The following is a 24,849-nucleotide window of genomic DNA, read 5'->3' on the forward strand; positions in this document are numbered from 1 at the left end:
GTAAACTGACAAGTGAGTCATGAATTGGAGTTCTGTTTACAGGCTGTCCAAAAGCTAAATATTTGTAAAAATCTGATCGGCACTGTGCAAAATGAAAGTGCCAGGGACAAGGGAGGAATCTATACCATCAACGTCACTGAACAAAGTCAGACCGGGGCTAGCTCTGCGCTGATGGTGCCAGGGAAATGTGCTCTTCTCCAGGTCAGAAGGTAGGACATTGGGTGGAAAATCAGCTCCTCAGTTAGAGCCCGAGGATTTCTGGATAGAAAACAGGGTAGGCCAGGCCAGGCTGGGGCCTGGGCCATCAGCTGGGACCATGGCACGGTCAAGTCCTTGTGATCCCAACGTCATCATGACATTACTCACCAATTTGTGCTTGGACAGGCAAGTGGAAAGGCTTTGATGCCCTGGGGGGAGGGGGGTGGGGGGGGGATCAGAGACAGCCCTTGGTCAAGCCTGACATATAGTGCAAGTTTTGGCCTCTTTCTTAGAAGAAAATCTGGACCTCTCCCTAGTGTCCCCACGTTCTCAGCTCTCCCTTAACTGCTGGGGGAATGCCGTGGGGAAGCTGGGAGGCGGCAAAGGAGCACAACCCAGATTTTAATAAATCCCTCCTCTTCCATACAAAGACACAGCCACCAAAGATAACAAGAAAGATCTATACAAGTTGGTAGAGAAATCTCCTATGATCGCTTATTGAGTGAGAAAAGCAAGTGGGATAAAATAGAATGATCTTCTTTTTAAAATTAATATTCATACAGATCTATAAACCTCTCTCTATAGCTGTATGCAGCTGTTAACAATGGTTACTCACGGGAGTTTAGAAGAGGGAGTGACTTCTATTTCGTACACTTCTGTATCATTTGTTTTTATAACAAATGTGCATTACTTGCATAATTTTTAAGTAAAATCTTACTTTAGTTTCCTCTTCCAGTTTCCCTGAAAATAGTCACTGAACACATGCAATAAGCAGCTTGGGATAACTCACATTTGGCTCCAATTTTAATGAGCATCTGCTCTGGATCCCAGACAGAGGAGCTGATAGACACCCACGCTGGAGGCCGGGGCTGGACCAGAGGCCAGGATGCTCGGCACTCTCCTCTGTGGAGGGCCTCCTGTGTGCGGACACATTACAACTCTTCTCTCACTAAATCTGTAGGGTTGACTCAGTCAGTCAGCAAATACCCGAGCACCTACTATGTGTCACGGCACATGCTAGGACCCTGATTCACATGAGTGAAGAAACAGACATGGTACCTGCTTCAAGTCATCTTACAAATAGGAGGTTTGGAGAACTTAAGCAACTTTCCTAAGATGACTCAGCTAATAATGGAAGAGGGGCAATTATTTTTGACCCTGGTGATCTGGAACACCTCCCCGAGGAAAGACAGCATTTGAGCCCCACCTGAAAGAAGGAGTAAGACTTGGGCAGACAAGATGGTACTCCGAGCCAAAGGACCTGAGGGGCAGGGGCCAAACGGAAATGCAGAGCGCAGATTTGGGCCACAGTGGTGATTCCAGAGTGACTGGAGACCAGGATGGAAGGAGACGTGGAGAGAGACCAGCATGGGGAGCGGGCCAAGGTCATGGTGTAGGGCGTGAATGCCCTATCAGCAGCTTCAACTTTATCCTGGAGGTCACAGGGAGTTAAGAATTTTGTTGTTGTTTCCCTCATGGGGGTGATGCGATCAGACAAGCTTTAGGAAGCTGGAAGGAACAGTGTGGCCCAGAGTCTCTGGAGCCCATCTGCATGGCTTTGGACCCCAGCCCTACCACTCACAAGTTCTAGAATTTGGGGCAAGAGACTTGGGTTCTCCCACAGTACCATGGGAATGTGCTAAGGGTGCCGGCCTCAGAGTGACTGGAAGAATTCGATGTCCTAATTTAGGCGAGGTTCACAGGCGTGCCGGGTGCATGGTGACGGTAAGCCGATGTCAGCCATTACTCTCATTTCTCCAGTGTCCGTGCCAAGGATGGAGTGGGTGAGACGGGAGGCAGGCGTGACTGCAACCGTCTGAGTGAGAGGTGAGGTCTCGCACAAAGCCTGTGAGGACGGAGAAGCGAAGTGTGGAGACAAGATTGGAGGCGAGTGGACAGGACAGGTGAATGACTGGCCAAGGGGGAGGGGGGGGGAGCCCAGGGTGACTTGGGCTCCTAGCGGAGGGGACAGACGGGATGGGGCTGCCAGGAGGGCAGAGACTGTGGCAGGGAAAGTCCCAGGTGGGGGCTGCGGCCATGTTTCAGGTGACTGGGAAGCCACACATGGAGGTCATTCAGTAGAGTCAAGGACTTCATTTGACCAGAAAACCAAGGCCCTGTTGTTGACACTCAGCATCTCTGGACCATGAATTCTGAGGCCTCGGGACGTGGCTGAGGAGGAACAAGATGGGGGCCCCGGCCCCAGAGCAGGCCACGTGACGGCGTGCACCTCAGGGTCCCCGCCCCGGCCCTGTGCGGCCCGCCGGGCGCCCCCCGTGTGAACCGGGTCACGTCGCTCTAGCTGAAGTCTGTGTCTCACAAACAGACCAGAGGCTTTGATCCAGCCTCTCTGTCGGCCACAGGCTGGAAATACCACATTGCCAAAAAGAGCCTCAAAAATGTTTTATTTTCAATGAGCCATTTGCCTACCAATTCTCCTCAGAACTATGAAAAACAAAAATAAGCAAACAAACCATTAAAAACAAAAACTCCCGGAAGTCGAAGGCCACAGGGCGGTGGGTGGAGAGGAGAATGGGGAGCAGGGACGAGCAGGCCCGTTTCCTCGTCTGAAACTCGGGTGGTGACGTCGGTTCCCATCCACCCTGGCGGTTGTGAAGGCCACGGCGTTCAAAGGCCTGCTCGGGAATGTTCGGTCCGCTGTCCCTCACACAGTCAGAGGGGCGAGACCAGTCAGGATGGGAGGTTATGTGCTCTGATTTCCCCACAATGGGACGAGGATTCACATTCTTTTACTCCAAACTACCCGACACTGCTGTCTGGGAGCTTATATCCTCTGTTTGCACATTGACACCTTGGAAGTCACCCCTGGACAGATGGGGAGGGCCTGGTCTGGACGCCACAAGGGAAGAGTTAGGAGGGCGACAGGCTGGTCAAGAGAGCTCACCTGAGCCACCTGGACACCGTGTCGGATGTCTGCCTCCCGGGAGACACGGCCATGCTCCATAAAAGGGTGACAGAAACAATCAAACAGCGGCATCGTTTGGGGATAGAAAGCTCTTTTTATTCCATCATCACAGACCTTTTTTTAAGAAAGGGATTTCAGGGCTCCTGATTCATCTCTCATGTCTAGAAATCTAAAAGGCATTGTTACCCCTGTCATGGGTGGAGGCCCCCCCAGCTCAGGATCTCGGGAGAGAGGAGGCATTCCTTCAGGGTACCACAATGCCGGGGGCAGCCACACAGAACTGGGGGTGCAGGGGCTTCTCTCCTGTGGTGTCTAAGAGCCCGAGAAAGGTCAGAGCTCGGGGGCGCCTCACACGAGCTCTAAGCACCAGGTCAGGGCAGGGAGATGGCCGAGCTGGATCCCGGCTCGAGAGGGTCCCCATCTGAGCCCCAGATCAAGTGCAGTCCTCAGGCTGTCTTCCCAGAGTGGTCCTGAGAGGCGAGGCTGGGGAGCTGCAGTGTGTCCTTTAGGCTGCACGACTTACATCCACGTGGGCAGAGATGTGGGGTCCCTGCAGAGAGCCCCATTCGAGTGCAAGGCGGGACAGGTAAGAACCCAAGCAGGTGGGAGCTTGGGCTCTCCCGCCAGCCAGCGCCTACCCCTTTTACTGCAAGTGCAGGGGCTCTGGGTCAGGGAGACCTGGGTTCACATCCCGCCCTGCCGCCTTCTGCACGTTACTTGCTCGAGGCTGTTTCTGTCTGTTTCCTTGCCTGTAAAGTGGGGATGATTAGGTTGTGGTGAGGACTGAGGAGGTGATGCGTGTAAATCACACCAGCCATTCCTGGGGGACTAGAGGCACGTCCCTTGGCCTCCCCGAGCTCACTTCGGGGCAGCTCCCCCCATGCTAGGGCCCACCAGGGGTGGGTGAGAAGTGAGGCGTCCCTTTGAGAGGCATGAGCAGAGGACGAGCAGAGGGCACCTCCTCCTCCCCCACAGTGTCCCCCGGGTCGCTGTCTCCTTGGGAGGGGACTGCTGGTGGGGACTCTCGGCATTTCTTCTGTTTTCCTGTTTAGCCGCTGAGGCTCCCGTATAGTTTTCACCAGCTCATCACGTGACTCTTTTCTCCCACAGCGCCTCGCTTTTCCTGCGACCCCAAGACACGAACAAGGTAGATCCATCTCCCATGTCCACCGTGGGGTGCAGAGATACGTCTGACTCCAGCCCAGACTCAGCTGTTTGGCTTAATTCCCCCGAGGCACAGTGGTCTCTGGCAGGCCCTGAAGCCAGGAACCCCAGCAGAGGACACTCAGATGTGACCAAAGTAACACCGTCCCCCCGGGCCCGGCCCCCCTGCATTTCCCCTTTCCTTATTTGTCTGCAGGAGCTGGGAGTGGGTGGACGGCAAGCTCCAGTGGTCTGGATGACTCATTTCCTTCTGAGAATCAAGAGTGGGTATTGGTGGAAGCTCGAGGCCCACGAAGGGGGGCACTGGATGCTTCTGGAAGCAGAACGGTGAGCGAGGCTGCCTCCAAGCAGTGAGAGGACATTAAACTCAACGAGTATGTAAATTTTAGGGGATAGAAAAGAGCAAGCATGAGAGAAAGAAGAGCCGTTTTATCCCTTTATTATATACAATATTAAGGCACAAGTTTAAGCAGCAAAGAATAGGAAAATCTTTGGCTGACCAACAGGATCAACATTTGCCGTGCGGGGCTCCCCCGACTGGCACACACACCCACCTGGCTGTGCAGCTCTGCAGACACCCCTTCGATACGGACCAGCAGGACGAAGATGCTGAAAGGGCACACCAGAGTCCACTGGAGGGAACAGAGCATGCTGCCACCAAGCATGGTGACGACACATGGCGGGCGCAGAGAGCGGGTGCCCGAGGGCTGTCCGAGTGTTGGCTGAGGTCGCTGCACGCGCCTGCCCGTGGTTCACAGACTGCCACACAGATTCTGTAGGTGCCCCGTGAAGAAGGAGGCTCCACGGTCCCTCCACAGAACCGGGAAGACACCTCCGTTCCAAGAAAACCACTGTGGATAAACTTGCTTACATTCTGTTTTGTAATAAATACTTGCAGGTGTCTCCACGCGACCAGAATCCGAGGCAAAATCACATGTAAACACACCACTGGGCATCGTCGACGCTTTGAGAGCTGATACGAGAAAATGTGGTGTATGTACCTCATTATATTGAGAAGAGTATTTTAATTCTGTGAAGAAGCAGAGTTTTATGACAAAGAAACACTTCAGTCATCGCATTACACGACAATAACATGCACTTAAGTATTACAGGACTTTCCGAGCACCTACTGGAGGTCTCTACTAAGGAATACGCACCTCCATCTGCGTATGCAGAGAGGAGAACACATACAAGGCATGGCAAGGGAAGAGATTTTTAAAAGCGAACCCACTAGAAGTTACATGTACTGATGACTATTGTCCTCCTTGGAAGGGGTCACTTTGAGAGGCTCCAGGAGTCCAAAGACCCATTCCAAGGAACATTTTCGGGATTTTTCTTTTTTGAAAGGTAAAATGGTATGACCTTCATCACCCATCGTTATTTATTCAACTGGGATGATTTCCAAACTTAAATCCATCCTCAAAGGATGAAGATTTCTCATCTGTGAGGATAATCAAAGGAACGGGCCAGGCCCCAGAGGCCATTCTAACAGAGGCGTTTGCAAACTGTTTCTCCTGGGGACAGCAATCAGCACAGAGTCTCCCAAAGGGTCACCGTTTAAGGAAGGGGTGAGGTGAAATACTTGGATCTTCCGGATATTAAGCAAGACAACCCGACACACAACCTTGTAGTCATACCTCATACATATGCAGACATAGACACACATCTTTATATATCATTAAATTACTAAACAAGAAAAGGATATACTACTTAAAAGGAAAAGAGAAAAATCGACTCCTTAGTTCCAGAAGAAATCCATTTACTGAAATGCTGACCTTTACGTGCTCCCAGTTGGTCAACTTCTGGAAGCTTCTTAATTACTCTGCCCATCTTCTTAATTACTCTGCCCAACTGAGCCATACATCAGAGGCAAGCTGATTAAACCGTCCTCACATTGGAGGAAGACATTTTAAACACATCGATTAATTAGCAAGAAAGAAGAGAAGAGAAGCCACATTAATAAAGCATCTACCCTGCCGCAGGCCTGGGGATGTGAAGAAGCCAGCCGTGGGCTGGATACCCTCTGGCTACGTGAGGGCTTTACCGGTTAAGAATATCCGCGGGCTCCCACTCACCATGGCCTCGGGACCCCTTTGCTCAGGAGGCCAAGTTCACTCACAGCTCCCAGCACACTCCCCCGACTCCAGCGCCGACTGGAGCAGGACTTTGGTTTTGGAAAACGGGTGGAGCTCCACGCAGTCACGCATGAGCTCCCTGCCCCGACACCTTTCAAAAGCCCGATCTATTCTTCACTGCCTCCTGGGACCGCAGCCTCCCCTGACGTCTGCGCTCGCAGCGGTCTCTGCAACTCGCGAGGCTGCGGGGGAGCCGACTTGTCTTCCCATTAGGGGAACCCAGGCATCAGGAGGTCACAGGGGGCTGAGGGCGACCGCCGGGGAGAACGGGAGTGATGGCCAGCTCCTCCGCAGCGGCCATTCCAACAGCCTCTCCCCTGAGGTCTCTGTTCCAAGATCAGAATTTGTTAAGGAGCCGCTATCTGGCTATCGGACCCCAACCCCGGGCAGTCAAATCCACGACGCGTTCCCAAGAGCTAGCCCCGCGGGACGGAGGAGGGAAGGGCCCCGCTGCTCTGTGCGCTCCAGCCAAAGCCCTGCGACGGACGCGGCAGCCCTGGCCTGCAGGCCTGCCTGGAAGGGGCCCCATTCCACACCGGCACTGGCCACCGGCCTCCGGCAGGTAGCACAGAACCCAAGAGAAGGTTCTGCGCATGCTCTGGAAGGGGTTGCTGGAACCCAGCGGCATCTATTCCGTAGGATACCCCGGTCAGCGTGCAGACACTGCCAGGCGACCCATTCTGGGAGGAGGCCCGAATTACCCCGGCAGGTCTTCACACGAAGCCAAAGCCTTTACCCTTCACCCCGAGACGGGACTCGCGAGGGCCACAGTCCGACTCCATGGAGTCCTGCCGTCCAGGCCTCTGGACAACGCACGAGGGTGTTTTAGATGGATTTTGTGGCCCTGCATATGATGGAACGTGGAGACTTCCGTCTGTACCTCGTGTTTAGGGGCAGTTGTAGGAGTTCTGGGCTCTGGTGCTCTTCCTTAGTCCCCGAGCGGTGCGGCAGCTATCCGTGTGCGTGCGCGTGCGCGTGCACATACCTGCGCACATGCACACATCGCAGACGGGGCCGAAGGCGGCCAAGACGTGGCCTGAAAGATGGCCGTGACCCATGTTGGTGGCAGTCCAGCCTGTGACGGGGGCACAGCTACCCTCTTCTCAGCCCCTTGGTTCAGATGCCACTGCTGTGAGCCTTTGGGGAGGGACTGAACCTCCCTGAGCCCCAGTTTTCTCCTCTCTGAAATAAGGCTAAAACTAGCCCTTGCTCTCCAGGACTCATTAAAAGGTGCTCACCGCCCTGCTTGCCTACAGCCAGCACCAAAAAACAGAGCCGGTATTTCTTTTTCTGAACATCAAATGAGATCAAGGATTGTAAATGGCCCAGAACGCAGAGCAGGTGCTCAGTGTTTGTGATCTCTTGCTCCTATGTGCAAGCAAGGCTTCCAGAAAGCTGCGAACATGAAAAGCATTGGGGCGGTGGGGCGGGGGGGGCCGGAGCTGGCAGGAAATCTCCCAGAAAAGAAAGCATCTGAAAGCTAGAGATCCCTTTTCTTATAGGAGAGTCTTAGCAAGTTAGAAGAAAAGAGACTGCCAAAGACCACAGCACAACTGAAAAACGGTGATGTTTGTGTTTGCATTCTGACAATACGCTGGCGGTCTGGGTGACCAAGGGCAGCACCCGAGCCTGGCACCTCGTGCCAAAGGGTGTGCTGGAGCAGAGAGACGAGGCTTGGGGGACACTGGGCTGTGGCTCCCACTTTACCCCACTTCTAGGAGAGACAGCTCAAGTTTGAGGTGGCCCAGGTGTGGGTCGTGGGGACTGGCAGAGGAGACTTGCCCTCCTATCTCTAGACACTTGCATTCATTCATTCCTGGTCCATTCCCAACATTAACTAAGGGGTCAAAACATCCTTATGAGAAAGAGTCGCCACCGCCTAAACTTCACCACCTGTAAAACGTGATGGGGAACCGAGACTGGGGCGGGCCCCCCTGCCCCATCCCCACCCGCATCCACACTCACACGGCCCCGGCACGAGGCAGGCTGCCTGGCCCCCAGAAGCGCTCTGGCTTCCTGGGCCTGACGGGACCAGAGGAGGCCAAGCGCATGCGGCACAGAGCAGGGCTGGGGAAGAGGCGATTCCTGCTCACTGTCACACTCGCTACGTCCGCTCTGGCCGAGGCCACTGCCGTCCTCCCTCCCCCTCTGCAGTTTACACTGCAGTCTTCCCTCCACCACTACTATCTGGGGAGGCTACAACTCCACCCACCTTACACCCCAAAGACCAACTCTAAAAAAAGCCACCCAAGCAAAATTCCAGGAGGAGTCTTGTGTTCAGGGCTCTATGTAAGTGGCACTTGAGAATGTCGCAGACGGAGGCCGTTTTTCTTCCTTCCCTAAGTAAGCACGAGGAAAGGGCCCTGGGCTCAGAAGCGTCCAGGTGACCTGGACGGAGGAAAGTATCAGGACCCCGCAAGAACATCTGCCAGCCTGATTAGCTTCTCCTCTTCCCTGATCCAGCACCTCTCAGATTTGTAAAGAAAGCCAGTGTCTGAGGAGTTAGAGGCCCATGACCCCACTCACTCCTGGCTCTTCGACACGGTGCCTCTGGCTTACTTCGGTCAACTTGTCCCACACCGAAACCTCGACACATGTGACCGCACTGTATATATACTGGCCCGTTAGGTCACAGAGCAAATTCATGACAGACACTGATGTGCTAACATGGAAACCTGTGTGCTCGTCCACAGCGACCAGAGGAGTGCGAGGGGGTGGGGAGACTGGTGAATATGCTCATGAGCCACAGACTCTAGAAAGTGGTACAAGCTGTCAGGTGAATCTCTGGATGCCACCAAGTCAAGTGTCATTTATTTGCTGGAGAGCAGTCCTGAAAGTCTTACTAACCTAACAGAGGGTAGAAACCAGGCTCTGTGCAAGAGAGCGGCTGTGAGACAGAAGAGCCAGGGCCAGTGACCGTGGAATCTTCCGCCTCATCAGAACTTCCCTAGTTCCCAGTCACAATGAGCCTAATGACTCCAAGGCGGGGGAGGCAGCCAGGCAGCCAGCATATGGCTCCGTCCCACTGGTCACTACTAAACAGAGATCAGACTCTGCTCTAATAAATCCCAGACCTGAGGAATTCCGCCATGTTGTAGTAACAAGGAAAAGAAGTGAAAGAAAAGAAGAGTAAAATGAAAGAGAATAAAGCAGAGGAAGAGATGAAACTCAGAGCAGTTAGGGAGTTTGAGCACCAAGATCATAATGCTCCCTTCCTGTTCCATATTTTTATGGCTGAATCCAGAAGCTAAGAAGCCCCGCCATCTCCTGAAAATCCAAACCAAGCAGGGAGTTTGGTGAGAACCGCCTGCTAAATTCCCATCACCCGCAGACACGTCTTCTCACTGCCAACCCCACACACATTCACAGGAAACCCCGATGGCACAGGTGACATTACATGACACCGAGATGGGCTCTCGGAGATTTCTAGAAGGTTCTTCTTAAAAAATAAAAAAAAACCCCAAAAACAAACATGCTAAGAGGCAAGGAGAATGGGGATATTTCAAGGAAGATCCATGTTCAGGTTTATGTGTTTATAGCCAGAGAGTGGGTGTACACAGACCCTCCCCAAGAGATACACTTTCTATACAGTGAAAATCCCACTTCCTGTGACCGTCTTGGTTTCCAAACCTACATGCGTCTTCTCTCTTCCACCATATGAGATATGAATCCATAGCATTCTTCTCATCTTCAGTCATGTAGGTCTCCTGATTATTTTTTTAAACGTTTATAAAAAGTGTTCTTACTAATTTAAGATCTTATCAGTTCACATCGTTCCTGATTTCCCATCCACAACTTTCTCGATCTTTCTTCTCCCTCTCGGCCACGCTCCTCGTTTGTCAAGATCCCCTCACAGAAAGCAGCAGGGACGCCAGTGTTAGATGAGAACTTCCATCATCTCTCCATCAGGGAACTCGGGCTTGTGGAGCAAGCTGCTGACGCGGCCTTTGTGGTCAGGGGACTTCCCGTGGCCCGGAGGGTTCTCTGCCAAACAGAAGGGGACATCAGCAGCCTGTCCCGCAGAGGGGCGTGGGCCTGACCGGCTCTCTCTAAAATGGAACCATTTCTAGTCCCAGTGCTCAGCACCAGCGTCTGTGGGGGAGGCCGCAGAACCCAGCCCCCAGTGCGGAAGAGTGAAAATGACAGGCCCTGGGATTCAGACACGAATAACAGAACCAGAGTGGTGCTGGGAAAGGTTAAGTGGGTGAAGAGGGCCCTGGGGATGTGTGCAAGGAGCCCCTCGAGGCCACTCTCCCTCTCCCCAAAACCATGCAGTGTTGGGCCTACAAGCCACGTCCTTTTCACATGTTCCCTGCCTTGGAAAAGTGTGTCTCAAGAATTCAATATTCAAGGGACACCTGGGTGGTTCAGTGGGTTAAGTGTCTGCCTTCAGCTCAGGTCATGATCCCAGGGTCCTGGGATCCAGCCCCACATCGGGCTCCTTGCTCAGTGGGGAGCCTGCTTCTCCCTTTGCCTGCCGCTCCCCCTGCTTGTGCTCTCTCTCTCTCTCTGATAAATAAATAAATAAAATCTTAAAAAAAAAAGAATTAAATGTTCAAAAAATGACAATGCTGTGTTTCCTTGTCTGTTTTGGGAGGATGAAACTAAAGCAGCCCCTTGGAGGAAATGGTTAATTTATGCCCCCGAGAGCCCCACCTCCTCCAAAGAACTCAAGAGGGCTATCCCCATGACTCAGATTGATCCAAAGGCATGTCTGGTCTTTCCCTGGACACTTCTGGACTCATGGCAAGCCCACCCCACCCAGGCTGTCTTCTCTTAGATATTTTAAAGCACCTCATTCTTACTGGCCTGAGGGATGTGCCAGAAGTCTACCTGCCCTGCAGTGAAATCTGCCTTCCCCTTCACTCAGGAGGGTACCCCAACCTTGAATCCCTGAAGGGCGAACCCCTCCAAGGCAATATCTACATACCTGGTGCCTCTGATGTGTATGGTACCTGGCACTAGCTCCCAAGACGCTGGGGGTGGGGGGGGAACCTAATTCCCTAACACCCCGCAGGGGGTCGATTCTCACCCCCTGGGAAAGGGCTGATTACAAAAGCATTCATTAAAAGGGTACCTTCAAGTTATGTACTCTTTAAATGGCAATCAATTAGAAGTGTCTACATATATTTCATTCCCATAAGAATAAAGTGCATTAGGGTAAGCATAATTATAAAGAACCCCATGAAGTGGGAGCTGATTGGGGCCCCTGGTACCCACCTCCCCTTACCCCACCCCCAGGCCCCAACCAAAGGCTCCCTCCCCGGCCAGAGTTCTGTGGTTTTTCTCTGGGTAAAGGGAGAGAAGAAGCTCATACCCGGTTTCTCTGCAGCCCCTTTGGCCACCGGGTGTTTCAGGACGGGGCTGTTGGAAGGGGTCACGCTCAGCCGGCCGCGGCTGGGCAGGGAGGCCATGCTGGGCCAGAAGAGCTCAGCGCTCTTGTCCGTCTGGGTGCTGTTGTCCTTGCTGCCCGTCTTAGCGTGGGCGCTGCCGGCCGAGGTGGTGGAGGCGCTGGGGGACAGCGCGGCGGCCAGGGTGGTGGAAGCGTGCTCGTGGTGCTCCTTCCCCAGCAGCAACCCTGAGGGCACAAGGACAGCGGCTTCAACGCCATTCTTTGAACAAAAACAAACCAAAAAACCCCCCCGAGTCTTGGAGATCATTTCCTTCCTGACGGAGGACTGCTTTATTCATTCATTGACTCATTTACCACGTGCATTTATAAGCGCTTATCATGTGCCTGATAGGAGGACAACCACTGAGGGACCTAACAAAAAAAAAGAAAGGCCTAGTCCCCTCTCTAAAACTATGTGGGTTTTTTTTCTTCTGTGGAGGAGAAAAGTTGTTACGTAAACTGGTGATGATGAGTTATGATGAAGAGCGGGATAAAATCATGCCCAGGGTAGCAAGAGATGCCTAACAGCCCGTGTCGAGGGGAGGGGGCAGTCCTGCCAGGCTTTCTAGAGACGATGCTGTCCTACGGCCCAGGGGGGCTAGCCTTGAGCAGCGCGTGTGTGCTTACGCACGGAAGGCTTCGTGCATCTGCGACACAGAGCCAGTGGCCTGCAGCTCTTCTGAGCAGCCCACAAGACTGCCCCACTCTTGGTCATGGAGGGGCTCCCGCAGGCCCAGGTTCAAAACCAAACACGCTTCCCGGTCAGGGCAACCCCGAGCTGTGCACATTATTCCCCAAAGCGGATCCCTTGCAGCGGAGAGCCATAGCCCCCGGGAAGCAGGGAGCCAGCTGGGTCATTTAGCCCTGCCCCCCCCTGCTGCCCCAAGCGGAGGTTGCCGTGGAAAGGGGATGTGCCGGCCAGGAGAACAACGTCTGTATTTCTAAACAGTGACACAGGGCACGCCCGCCGGAAAGCGCCAGCGCCCCAGAACACTAGCCCACAGAAAAGGTGGTAGTAAGCACAATCAAGTGTCCGTTCACCTAAGCAGCCAGCAATCTACCTCCTTCCAGAGCCCATGAAGCAAGAGATGGTGGAAACTGTTTGGGAATTGTGAATGTGTGCCTCTGCTCAGGCCCCCAGAGAGTCCCCTTCGGTTTTTTGTGACGTGTGGACAGTCGCAATCATGAGGAGGAACACCAGTGCAGAGAACACAGCAACTCGTCCTGCGATCCGGGTCCCCGGGCTCCCAGGCCTGGTTCCGACATGCCAAATGCTATGGGGGACAGACCCAGACCCAGGGGGATTGCCTGCCTGGCTGGACGTCACAAGCCGCCTCTGCCAGGGAGCGATCCGTCCCGGCCGAGCACATTCCCCACCCCCTCACCAGACCTGCCTGAGCACTGCCCGCGAGGCTCTCTGACCCGGGGAGGGAGCTACGGGTCCTTGGGAGGGTCTCAGATGATCCCAGCTGCTCTCCACACACGTCCTCTTTGAAGTACATTCCCTTGGTGGGTAGGCGCTGCTGACGGGACCTGGCTGCGTGCCTTTGATCCCCCAACTCTGTCAGGGCCGCTCTGGAAGCCCTTCTCCCCTTTGACACAAAGCAGCCAGGCTCCTCTGGGGTTCTGTGCTGAGGCAGACTGGCTCTCAGCTCCACAGATAAACAAAACACACTCTGACCCGAGGAAAGGCATCAAAGAAGGGCCAGACCCTTGGAGCTATCGGAGCGCAGGGGAAGAGCGAAGAAGATGGGTGTCTGGGAGGGCCGCCTGCTTCCGCTCGGGACTCAGCCAGCCCTCCAAGGGGGCCGCCCGCACCCTAGGAAACCCACCCCGGCGAAGGAGGACCACATTGGCAGAATTCGCCTCAAAATTCTGCCCGTGCAACAACCACCCAACAAAAACCACCACCCACCAACCCCTTATGCTCGAGAGCACTGCTTCCGAAGTACTTTCTCCCCATTCTCTCGTTCTGCCTTCACCTCAGCTGCACGGCAGAAAGCAGGGCAGACATGGCCTTGCTTTTCTAGACGCAGAAGTGGAAGTGGAGCCAAGTTCAGAGGCCTGATGGCTCTGGGCTTTTCCCATGAGGACATTTTATGTTGTGAGGGTCACTTCAACTTTCAGCAATAATGACAATAATTATGATGTGAATCAACCCATGGCCAGTAGCTACTCTTGTAATCTAGCTTGGCTTCCACATATCTCATCTAATTTCCACGACTGAAGCATGACTGATTATCCTCCCCGTTTTACAGATGGATAAACAGACTCGGAGATATTCAGCGACATTTCTGCATCTCATGAGTGGCAGAGCCAGAACCCTTTCCACCAGGTGAGGTCGCCTCTCCACGTTTGTGTAGCTCTTGCTTTTCAGATCCTGGCCCAAGGAGGCCTGGGACTCACCTATGCTCCCCTTCCAGGTCTTCTCCTCCTTCTTCTCCTCGGCTAACTGGCTGCTGGTAAGCGAGGTCTGGCGGGAGTGGGTCCCAGTGGCCGCAGCAATGGATGGGACGGAGCGGGCAGGACGCAGGCTCGAGGAGTCCGTCTTCCCGGCGTCTTTACGGGACCGCTGCTGAAGGACCTTAATCATGGCGTCCTTCTCTATGATTTTGGCATGGAGATTCTTAATACTGTGTAACAAAATAAAACCAAATAGTCACAATCAAAAGCTATTTGGCTCTCTCTCATTCTCTCTCTCTCTCTAATAAATAAATAAAATCTTTAAAAAAAAAAAAAAGGGGCGCCTGGGTGGCTCAGTTGGTTAAGCGACTGCCTTCGGCTCAGGTCATGATCCTGGAGTCCCTGGATCGAGTCCCACATCGGGCTCCCTGCTCGGCAGGGAGTCTGCTTCTCCCTCTGACCCTCCCCCCTCTCATGTGCTCTCTCTCATTCTCTCTCTCTCTCTCTCTCAAATAAATAAATAAAATCTTTAAAAAAAGAAAAAGCTATTTGGCTAAAAAAAACTCGAACCATTTCTCTCGGGCTGCCCCAGGGACTTGAAATATAACTCAGGGATGACGAGTTGAGTGCAGCCTAAGTCTTCAAACATTTATAATCTGCAAATTGTACAAAATGGAACTTTTGTAGCAGATCAGAAGGGCACACCTTCTCTGGCCTCTCCGGAGACTCTGGGACCTCCTGGGACCCCAAGGACATAAAGACAGAATGGCTGTGGCCTCCCAGCAGGGACCTCCTGGACCAAGGTGTGCTCAGGGACCAATTCAGAGGGTCTCGGGTCCCTGGTGGCGGGGGCGGGAGGGGCAGTAGGGAAACTCGAAAACCCTGAAGCCTCACACAGGGTTGGCTTTCCACTAAAGTCAATGTCCCCATTTTCTGAGAAAAGAAAAATAAAAGATGGACAGGTTTTCTGGGAAAAAAGGATTTTATCCCCCTGATGGCCCAAAATGAGAATCAGAAAGCACTTAGTTTCTCTTCTTGACTTGGGTGTAACTGGCTGAGACCGTCAGCTGTTCAGAGCAGGGAGGGACTGGCGGGTCCCGTGGGGGAGTTGAGGAGAGCGGCCACAGCGGAGCCTGGTGGTGTGGCCATGACACGGCGGTCCCTTACGTGAACTCCATGTCCTGACACCTCCTGGTGGCCTGCACCACCTCCTCCTCCTCCTGCCAGATGTGGGCCTCCAGCGAGCTCTCGCCGTAGCTGCCATTCCTCGAGTGGTTGATGATCGTGGTGTCCCTGGGAACACAGGACACACAGACAACGATGTGGATGCTCCTGGGGAGGCGTCCGTGGGCACCACGTGACAATATCTCTCCACAAACTCCTTCACCCCCTCCCCCTCCCCTAAATCCTGGCCAAATCTCCCCCTAAACTTGACAGAACGAAGATAGTGTCTAGGGAAAACAAAATAAAACCCAGAGATCAAAATTCCCTGCCCCTGCTGCTAAGGACATCGGGTATTAAGCTGTGGACCCCTCTTGTACCCCTACCGATAGAGGGGTGCTGTTGTCATTGTATCTGTGTTTCCATGCTTATACTCCTTCCTACTTATTCTTTCTCAATCACAAAGTTGTATTTCCATTTCTCACCCACCTAGCAGCGATTTCAGTATTTTGCAGTAAAATGGAGACTCAGCAAATACTTGGAAACACACACTGGTCCTCTCGGACGGTGAGGCTCAGCCGAAATCTTCCTTTGTGCCTGCATATTAGCTCACTTCTAGCTTTATGAGCCCCTGTGTGACAGCCACGCTGGGCGGCAGGGCAGAAAGATGAAGACATACACCTGTCCTTGGAAAGTCCAGTCAAGGAGGTGAAGTGAGGGGAGGGACAGACACGGTGGATTAAAATGCAGGGTAGCTGGAAGCAGGTGTCTGGTCAAAGTCAACTACTCCTCCATTGTTTTTGGTAATTTAATTACTCCTAATTAAGGACGACTGGGAAAAGGAAGATAACGGAGCCATCTAAGTGATCTAAGTATATCTCAGACTGCAAGGCGCACTAGTGTCTCAGACCAGTGAACGCCAAATTGATAAAAGGTCTAGCCAAAGATCTCACAGCTCTTTAACTTCATATTCCAATGTCGCAATCATATTTAAAATCTTAATAGCTCTTTTCTGGAACACTCAAGAATAGCAAAGAGAACTCCTTCTTTCATCTCTCTACTGACAGCTATCAGTGAATGAGCTTTTCCTTTATGCCGGGGATGGGGTAAAGCACGCTACACAGGGCGCCTCACACAGTCCTCACAGCAACCTGGGTAGCTGGTGTTATTATCCTCATTTTACAGGTGAACAAACAGGCTGGGTGGCTTTGTGACAACACTCAGTGAAGGTGGAGACAGATTCAAATCCAGATATTTCTGTCCATGCCCTGAGCCATCACTCTACACTGCTGAAGCTTCCTGTGTCTTTTTAAAAAATATTTTATTTATTAGAGAGAGAGAGAGAGAGAGAGAGCACGAGCAGGGGGAGGGGCAGAGGGAGACGCAGACCCCTCGCTAAGCAGGGAGCCCAATGTGGGGTTCGATTCTAGGACCCTGGGATCATGACCTGAGCTGAAGGCAGGCACCCCACTTCCTGTGTCTTTATGAAGAAGGTCTCAGCAAAAGGCATGAAGATAAAATAAACCAACAAAGTGGGCGCATGTGAGAGTGTGGTATTTGTGTGAAATGCAGCTGAAAATAAACTACAAGGCCAAATAACATAGAAAACAAGCAAAAGCTTTAAACGTCCGGACAGCCAAAAAAGCATTTTGGAAGAAGTGCTCTTGAGCATCAGGGGCTGTTGGTGGTGGTTTTTGTTGTATTGTTGTGCAGGCAGAATTTTGAGGAAAATTCTCCCGATTATGAATTCACCCTATAGTGCACAAAAATCATCACCACAGAAATTAGTGGCTAGAGAAAACATTTTCAACCAATTTACTTTTGGAAAATTCACACAAGGCCAGACACCAATTAAAAAATTCATGTTTATGCTGCCAAGTAAGGATAGCAGGAAGAATTAGATGAAAACATCTCACAAGGTAAACACACATAAGACTCTAAAACATTAGCTACATTGCATTGAAATCTGTAAAAAGGTTCAAAACCATAAAAAAGGCCCAACCCCTCAAAATTCTGATCAATGGTTCCGAAATGCACCAAGATGGTGAAAGCACTTGGTAAACAAAAATCATTTCTTTAAAAATCATTGCTTATAAATGCGAAGCATGCGTCAGTGGCTGGAAAGTTACAAGACGAATGGCTGGTCATTTTTACCAGTTCATATGTGGCCACGTAGCATCTAGACAAGAGCTCAGAATTTTGACCTTTCTCAAAAATTCATTTCCCCTTTCTCCCTTTCTATCAAAAGAAAAGCAGTGCAAAATTACAGAGGTTTTCTTTGAAAAGAACATGAAGATTGGAGCTAACCACCTGACCTCCTCTGAACTGACTTTCCCCCCAATGACGGTGGGAAGGAGTGGTCAGGAAGGGGAAGGTAGCTTCCCACAGAATTATTAGATGCCCAATAAACACATGTGGAAGCAAAGAAGGGGGGCCAGGGGGACTGGTGGAAAGGCCTTGATCCACCTGTGCATCTGAGACTCCAAACGGGGCAGAGGAGAGCTGCAGGCTGGGTAAATCCCACAGGACTCCCATTCTTTGCGGGCAATAGACCAGTGTCCCTTGCCTGGAGGGTGACGAGCAAGGCAGGGCCTAGCACAGGTGAGTGGCTGAAGGTGGGGTCTGTCCGGTGCCCACCACAGGGGTCTTATGCTTCAGACCTGTTCATTCCCTGACTTCTGATCTGACAGCTCAGTCCCATTTGTCCTCTCGGGGCCCAGGCTCCCAAACATGCATCTAACCTGATAAAGCACGGGGAGTGGAGACGACAACGACACACAAAGGCCCCCGTGTCACGCTTCCAAAGTAGCACATTTGCACGGCCACTGGGGCTCTACTGTCCTCGGCCGGTGGACTCCGGTGGTTCTCTGCTCCCAACCAGCCAAGAATTACCATTTCCGTTTCAGAAATTAGGTAATTTGTGAAGGAAGTCAGTGACGCTCGGAAAGGCTCATGCGTAATCACATGCCCACAGCCGGCAGCAGAGGAAGCCCTGAATGGGGGTGCCCCGCCTGCCTGGACAGTGTTCCCGCCATTAAAAACCCCACAGAGCGAGACAACTCCCAGGGCCATCGTCAACAGCTGGGCGTTAGACCCAATCTGGCAAAGAAGGCCAAATTCCTCAGTAATGGTCTGGGCAGTTATTGCCTTAGAGAACAAAAAGATGAAAAGAACCACCTCTCAGCTCTGTAAAACTCCAGGCTTCGCTGTTCTCACCCTGGGCAGGAGGACTGATCAGAGGTTGCAATTCCCTCCAGCTCTCCCACCATCACTCTGAGGTTCCGCCACACAACACACCTCTCGAAGGTCTGCTCCCGCTCCCAGGTCTCGCTCAGAGGGGCTACCGTGGGCTGTTTTCCCTCACGCAGACATATGTAACCAAGCGCTAGAAATCGATCCCCGGTGGTCATTTTCCACACGAGTCCGCAAGGTCTCTCCAGGTGCGAGCACCTGTGCCCTCGTGGATCACACCGCTCTCTCTCCAAGTTTCTGGGGGGGACCCACTGGAGGTACCATTCCTGGGGGTTCTTTTCTACATGACTAACGAATGTGAGAGCCACGAGACCTTATAGAGTACCCCCACGCCCTCCAGCCCAACAGGCCTTCTCTTCCTCATTGAAGAAAAAAATAACAGGGCCCCCAAAACGTGGGACTGACTATATGATGGGGCTGCATCCAGTGTTTACTCCTCACCTGGTTCAGGTCCCACACTCCCAAAGGGTTCAACACGGCCCGTATTAAGTCCAGTTTCGTGGATGTTCCTCTGAGATTTGAGGATCTCCTCCACCTATATTGACCCTGAACTTTGATAAATCTCAAACAACTGTGAATGAAATGCCCAGGGCATCTCTGGGCCCCCAGCCAAGTGGTAGGGCAGGGAGGCAGCGGGAGCCCTGACTGTGAGATGCACGGCCCCTCAAGTCGGGGGCGGGGGTCAGGAGGACAAGACCGTGTGCAGGTGAGCCCCAGCAGTCAGGGAAAAGCACCTGTCATTCAGACAAGAGGATGCTTTAACAGAGTTCCTTTGTCAGTTATCAAGCATTCTGAGCTCATTTTTTTTTTTTTTAAAGATTTTATTTATTGGAGAGAGGGAGATTGTGAGAGAAAGATCACGAGCAGGGGGTAGGGGCAGAGGGAGAAGCAGACTCCCCGCGGAGCAGGGAGCCCGGCGCAGGACTCAATCCCAGACCCTGGGATCATGGCCTGAGCCAAAGGCAGATGCTCAACCAATTGAGCCACCCAGGCGCCCTAAGCTCAGTTTTAAAGGGAGGATAAGGCTGTGTGCCCACAAAAAGGAAGTAAAGCAGCAGAGGTAATAACTGACAACAGCAACAACTTCAAACCTAAAGAAACCAGACTTTGGGTCACACACAGCTCCAGGGAACACGAGGCCCCAGCGATCACAGCCAGCGTGACTGGGAATACACCAGCACACTGCTCTGAGCCTCATTTCTTTACCTGCAAAATGAGGCTACTAACAGTTCCTGTTGGGCCCTTTGGGAAGGTGGGACCTGAACCAGGTGAGGAGCGGATGCAGCCCCACCTTCTGGTCAGGCCCACGTTTAACGAGGATTAAATCTCGTCTGGCCCATGACACATACGTGCTGTTAAGAGAGAGCGTGACATACTTGCACGATGTCACTCCTGAGGACCACGTAGTATCCCACTGCGTGGGGGTGCTCTCAGCGACTGAACGCATCCTCTGGATGCACCGCAGGCGGGCCTCACCTCTCAGCCGCCGCCGTGGCCGCAGCGTTCATGGCAAAGTGTCGGATGGTACTCTCCTCCAGGTACTTCTGCTCCCACTTGGTCATGTCGGCCTCCAGGGCCAGGATCCGCTCCTCCTTCTCCCTCACAAGTTCCATGAGGGCCGGGGCATTATACTCTGGCATGCCGGTTGGCTGGCCATTTCCATGTTTCTGAGAAGCAAGAGAAATACGCATCTTGAGGCGGGAAAGGGGCAGACCGTAGAAATGGGGTGTGCGGACCCCACAGCCCACTCCCACACTGTCTTCATGCCCCTGCTCCCTCTCCTATGGGCACGACGCAAACCCTTCAGGTCCTACCGCCAAGGGTCACCGTCCAAATTCCTCCACCCCAAATTCTCATGCAACTCTGTAAGACGACCTTATCCCGATGTTAGAGGTGAGAAAACTCAGCTTCTGGGAGGCAGAATGAGCTGTTCACTCCCTCAGCTACTCAGTGGTAGCATCAGACCAGGGTCCATCCAGCCACACAGCCCTGTAGGACTAGAAGCAGCTTGTCCCATGTCCTGCCCTTCACTTAGACCAAAATCAACAACAGGAATGAAGTCTTGGCCTGCTGGACTAGGGCATTTTCTGCAGAGTTCAAGGAGGTGATTCCCACTGTTCGTTGCCCCTGAGCCTGGGAGATTAGAATGGAAAAGCAAAGGAAGGGGAGCGAGATGCCCCGAAGTACATGCTCCCCTGGGTGCAAGGCTGTCATCTGGGACACAGAGGAAGGACTGTCTGCCCCACTGAGGGGCCTCGGGAGCAAATTAGCTACTGCCTATGAAAGCCTTTAATTAACTTTAAAGGGCTAACCAAAATAAAGTGCTACCGGAAATCCGCGAATACAAGTCAAGCTAATTTTTCAGCCCTTTCTTTTCATCTGGGTCTGGGAGATAGGAAATAAAGCGGTTGTGTTATTCGGACCGCTTGCAAGTGAGGATATTGACGTTTCAGGTTTCTTTCCTCCTTTTAACTCAGGTATGTTATCTCCTCTAAACAGCATGACTTGCAGGACGGCGGGGTTTTGAGGAGGTTCTGCCTTCAGAAAAGAATGACTTCTCCCCGTTATTCCTCGTGTTTTCTGGTGATCACAAACTGTAAACGCAGGGCTGGGTACAAGGTGAGGGGTCCCTGAACACTTTACCGGGAACCACACCCATTACCCAGAGCAACAGCTCGGCGAGTGAGCTGCACGCACAGAATCTAATCCTACCAGAGAGACCAGAGCAAATGGGCCCAGGGGCTTTCTATAACCCACATGTTTCTACTCAGTTTTTTAAAGCTATAATTACCAATATTCTAGACTCTGGTGGTTGCTTGCCAGTAACCAACACTTAGGCAAGAATAGAGCCGAAAGCTCGTAACTGTCCTCATCAACCTGTACAAAAAGCCACTGACCCCGTCTGGCCAGGCACTGACCTCAGGCAGGGGGACAAATGAACCAGTCCATTGAGATGACAAGCTCCCTTGCTGTCAGAAACCGTCCAAGAAAAAGACCCCACAGCTTGGCCAAGCTGTCATCTACGCCTGTCATTTTCTGTCTCACTCCCTTGTGACGGCAACTCAGCTGGCTGATTTCTGCAAAATCCTCTTGGCCTCACACGAGGTCATGGCACCTCTTCACAGGGCCCCCGATGCAGGTCATTAAGAGTTATTTAAATAAAAGCATGAATTTCAACATTCAAGAACACGAAGACAGCATGGTCGAATGGATAAGCATGCCGGCCAGAAAAACGGGCCGAGGGTCAGGCAGGCCGGCTTTTGCTGCCCACTCAGCTAGTGCACAGATATTTACTGAGCACTCACCTGGGGCCGGGGATAGCACCGTGAGCGGTACAGATGCGGTCTCCGTCCTTCAGGTTGTCACCTCGGAGGAATGTCCTAATTAGCTAATGACCTTGGGCTGGTCTCTCAACTGCCTTGTGCCTCATTTCCCTCTTCGAGAACATTCTCCCCCTTCTCTCTTCCACCTCATAGGGCTACCGTGGTAGTGAGATGTGACAATTATCTTGAGCTCTTTGCAAGAAAGAGAAGATGGTGAATTCTTAAACGTGTTCATTTCCCTTCCTCTTACCTTCATCTCTCTTCTACCTCCTCTCAGCTTCTAATGATGCTAAGTAGGATTTCGCTTCCTACGGTGGAGGGAGATTCCTTATAATAACAAGGATAATGGAGTTGAGTCTGGTTTCGCAGCACCCAAAATAGAAGATCCAAGGAGAAGTAATCTGATTGTAGGGTGTGGGTGGCACATTAACTGGAAAAGAATATTCTCTTTTGCTCTAAGTATTGAGATGCGCTCTTTTTGTCAGCCACAGACTCGTAAGTATCCCTCAGATGCCAGCATGGTACCAGGCACCAGAGAAGCCTACCTTCAAGATGGGGAGGTCAAGATCTCAGTAACTGAGAAGAACTCAAGGGTGGGCCTTAAATACCAGGGCACATGGCACAGGCCAGATGGATTGGAAGTCCAGAGACAGACTCACCCTTCCTACGAGCTAGCAACTAAGCCAAGATGGTGGGAGGCCGGGTGGGATCCTTAATTTTCTGGGCAATCTCACTAACACCTCCTTCCCTAGCCAAGTACACACACCCAGAGCAAAATGTGTGTGCCCGCCATGAGAAAGAGCTGAGTTGGCCTGACCAGATGCTTTCAAGTGTTTTCAAGTATTCCAACCACAACCACTATGCTCTATCCAGTAGATAATTCCGTGGAGCCCTGCCTTGCATTTCCCTGGTTCCCAGCTTAGAGCACACCCTCCAGCAGCTGCACAGAGGGCTTTGCCCACTGCACTAGCTGATGACACACAAGCCCCAGGCTCTCTCTGGAGCCAGGAGCCTTTGACCAGTGGATAATGGAGCCCAGCCCAGCTGCAGAGCTTTCCTTGCTGAGGCACACATGGACCCGGGCTGGGGTGTGTAGCTCTAAGCTTTTAGCAGCTAGGTTATATCGACAGCTGTTACTGACAGAAAGAAGGAAAGGCAGAAGAACTAGGAGCTTATGGCCAGTATTATATCCGAGGGATAGTCCTGAACTCCTTCCTCTCCTCTATCTCTGAAAACTCACTCATGATCACGCCTGACTCATTTCACCCTCTTACTAGCTCCCGCATGGAATCCCACTTCATGACACTCTCGATGGCACCAAGAGCCTTCAGGCTGGCCCCCCGGACTTCCACATTCACCCCTCCAGATCCTCCTGACACCATGAGATGGCTCTTTCTCTGATCCGCTGTGCCATGTTCCTCTCCAGCTTAAAGAACTCCCAGTCATTGGCTCTCTGCTGACCACAGAAACAAGAACAATCTCTCAACTTGACCAGATGCCTTCCACCAGCTGGCCTCTGCCTCCTCAGCAGCGACCTCGCTGTGCATTCCCCACCAGCTAGCGGCAGCCGGCCACCTGGAACGCGCCATGCTGTTCCGCACCTCTCTCCCCTACGCAAAATCCTCTGCTACCTCTGATGTTCGTCCCCCAGAATGTCCAACAAACTCATCTTTCTTTTTTTTTTTTTTTTTAAAGATTTTATTCATTTATTTGAGAGAGAGAGAATGAGAGAGAGAGCATGAGAGGGGGGAGGAGAGGGAGAAGCAGACCCCCCGCTGAGCAGGGAGCCCGATGCGGGACTCGATCCAGGGACTCCAGGATCATGACCTGAGCCGAAGGCAGTCGCTTAACCAACTGAGCCACCCAGGCGCCCCAAACTCATCTTTCAAAGTCTGACTCAAATGTCCTCCCTTCTGAAGTTGTCTACAGTCGCATTCCCCTGTGCCAAGCCCCCGGCAGTCAGCACTTTCTCTCTTTAAGGACCTTTGTCACTGCAACGAGTGGACTGCCTGGTTCCTCCACTGGCCGCGATGTTGGTTCGCTGGGGACAGGGAGAGTTCTCATCCCCCTCTGAGTCTGCAATGCGCAGTGCACAGCCTGAACCACAGCAGGGTGCTGGAAGAATGTGTGGCCCTGGCCTCACCTGCTGGGTCCTCAGCGCATCCAGCTCTCTCTCCAGCCAGGTCCGCAGTCTCCGCTCCATCTGCTCTCGCTTCTCACACGCAGACTGCAGCTGGCTCAGGGCCTGCTGGAGCTTCTCCACCTTCTCCACATAGGCTTGCTTCTCTCGTAACTGAGCAGGGGACAGTGAGGATGAGCAGAGAACTTAGACTGGCAATTCCCAAAGCTGGGGTGGAGGTGGGTGGGTAGGGGGTCAGATTCCCTGCGGATCCTGTTTGAACTACGAGTGCATGGACCTTCCCTAATGCCATCCCTCTGCTGTGCTGGGACAGAAAGGATTGACACAAAGGCCACCAGTTACACCTAGAACGGATGGGATGCTTGGAATGAGAGACCCCTACCAGGGCACCTGCTTTCGGCCACGGGTCCAGCTCTGAGCTCCATCCTCGGTGATTGCTTAATCATGACAGCATTTGCAGACATTGGAAATGAAGTTAGTAAAGAGTTTTTAAGGCCACAAGGAAAAGCTTATTCTATAATGTTAAGTAAAAAACCCAGAATCAAAAATTCTATACATGCTCACAGCTCCGCCTGCCTGCCTATCATCAACGCACGGAAAAAGACTGGAAGGAAAGACTTAAAAGGATCCCCCATGTTTATCTGTATGGCACAACAGGAATTTCTCATCTTCCTTATTCTCTTCTGAAGTTTTCAAATCTTCTATAATAACTGTAACTTTCTATCACGAAGAAATTGTAGGTGTATGTACACATT

The 24,849-nt window shown here is 52.3% G+C and overlaps 1 protein-coding gene across 2 annotated transcripts in view; it reads right to left on the reverse strand.

Annotated features, from left to right (window-relative positions):
- Positions 1-4,691: 4,691 nt before the first annotated feature.
- AMOTL1 (angiomotin like 1) overlaps positions 4,692-24,849 on the reverse strand; it is a 114,515-nt gene continuing 94,357 nt past the window's right edge. For both annotated transcript variants that reach the window (XM_032426101.1, XM_032426100.1), the window contains exons 8-13: positions 24,098-24,247; positions 20,108-20,298; positions 15,386-15,511; positions 14,222-14,448; positions 11,741-12,001; positions 4,692-10,407 (exon numbers count right to left, since the gene is read on the reverse strand). In XM_032426101.1, the coding sequence (XP_032281992.1) occupies positions 10,301-10,407; positions 11,741-12,001; positions 14,222-14,448; positions 15,386-15,511; positions 20,108-20,298; positions 24,098-24,247 (1,062 nt within the window). In that variant the 3' untranslated portion in view covers positions 4,692-10,300. The remainder of the gene's footprint in view (positions 10,408-11,740; positions 12,002-14,221; positions 14,449-15,385; positions 15,512-20,107; positions 20,299-24,097; positions 24,248-24,849) is intronic.

Source organism: Phoca vitulina, unplaced genomic scaffold (genome assembly GCF_004348235.1).
Source record: "Phoca vitulina isolate PV1807 unplaced genomic scaffold, GSC_HSeal_1.0 scaffold34, whole genome shotgun sequence".
Lineage (NCBI taxonomy): Eukaryota > Metazoa > Chordata > Mammalia > Carnivora > Phocidae > Phoca > Phoca vitulina.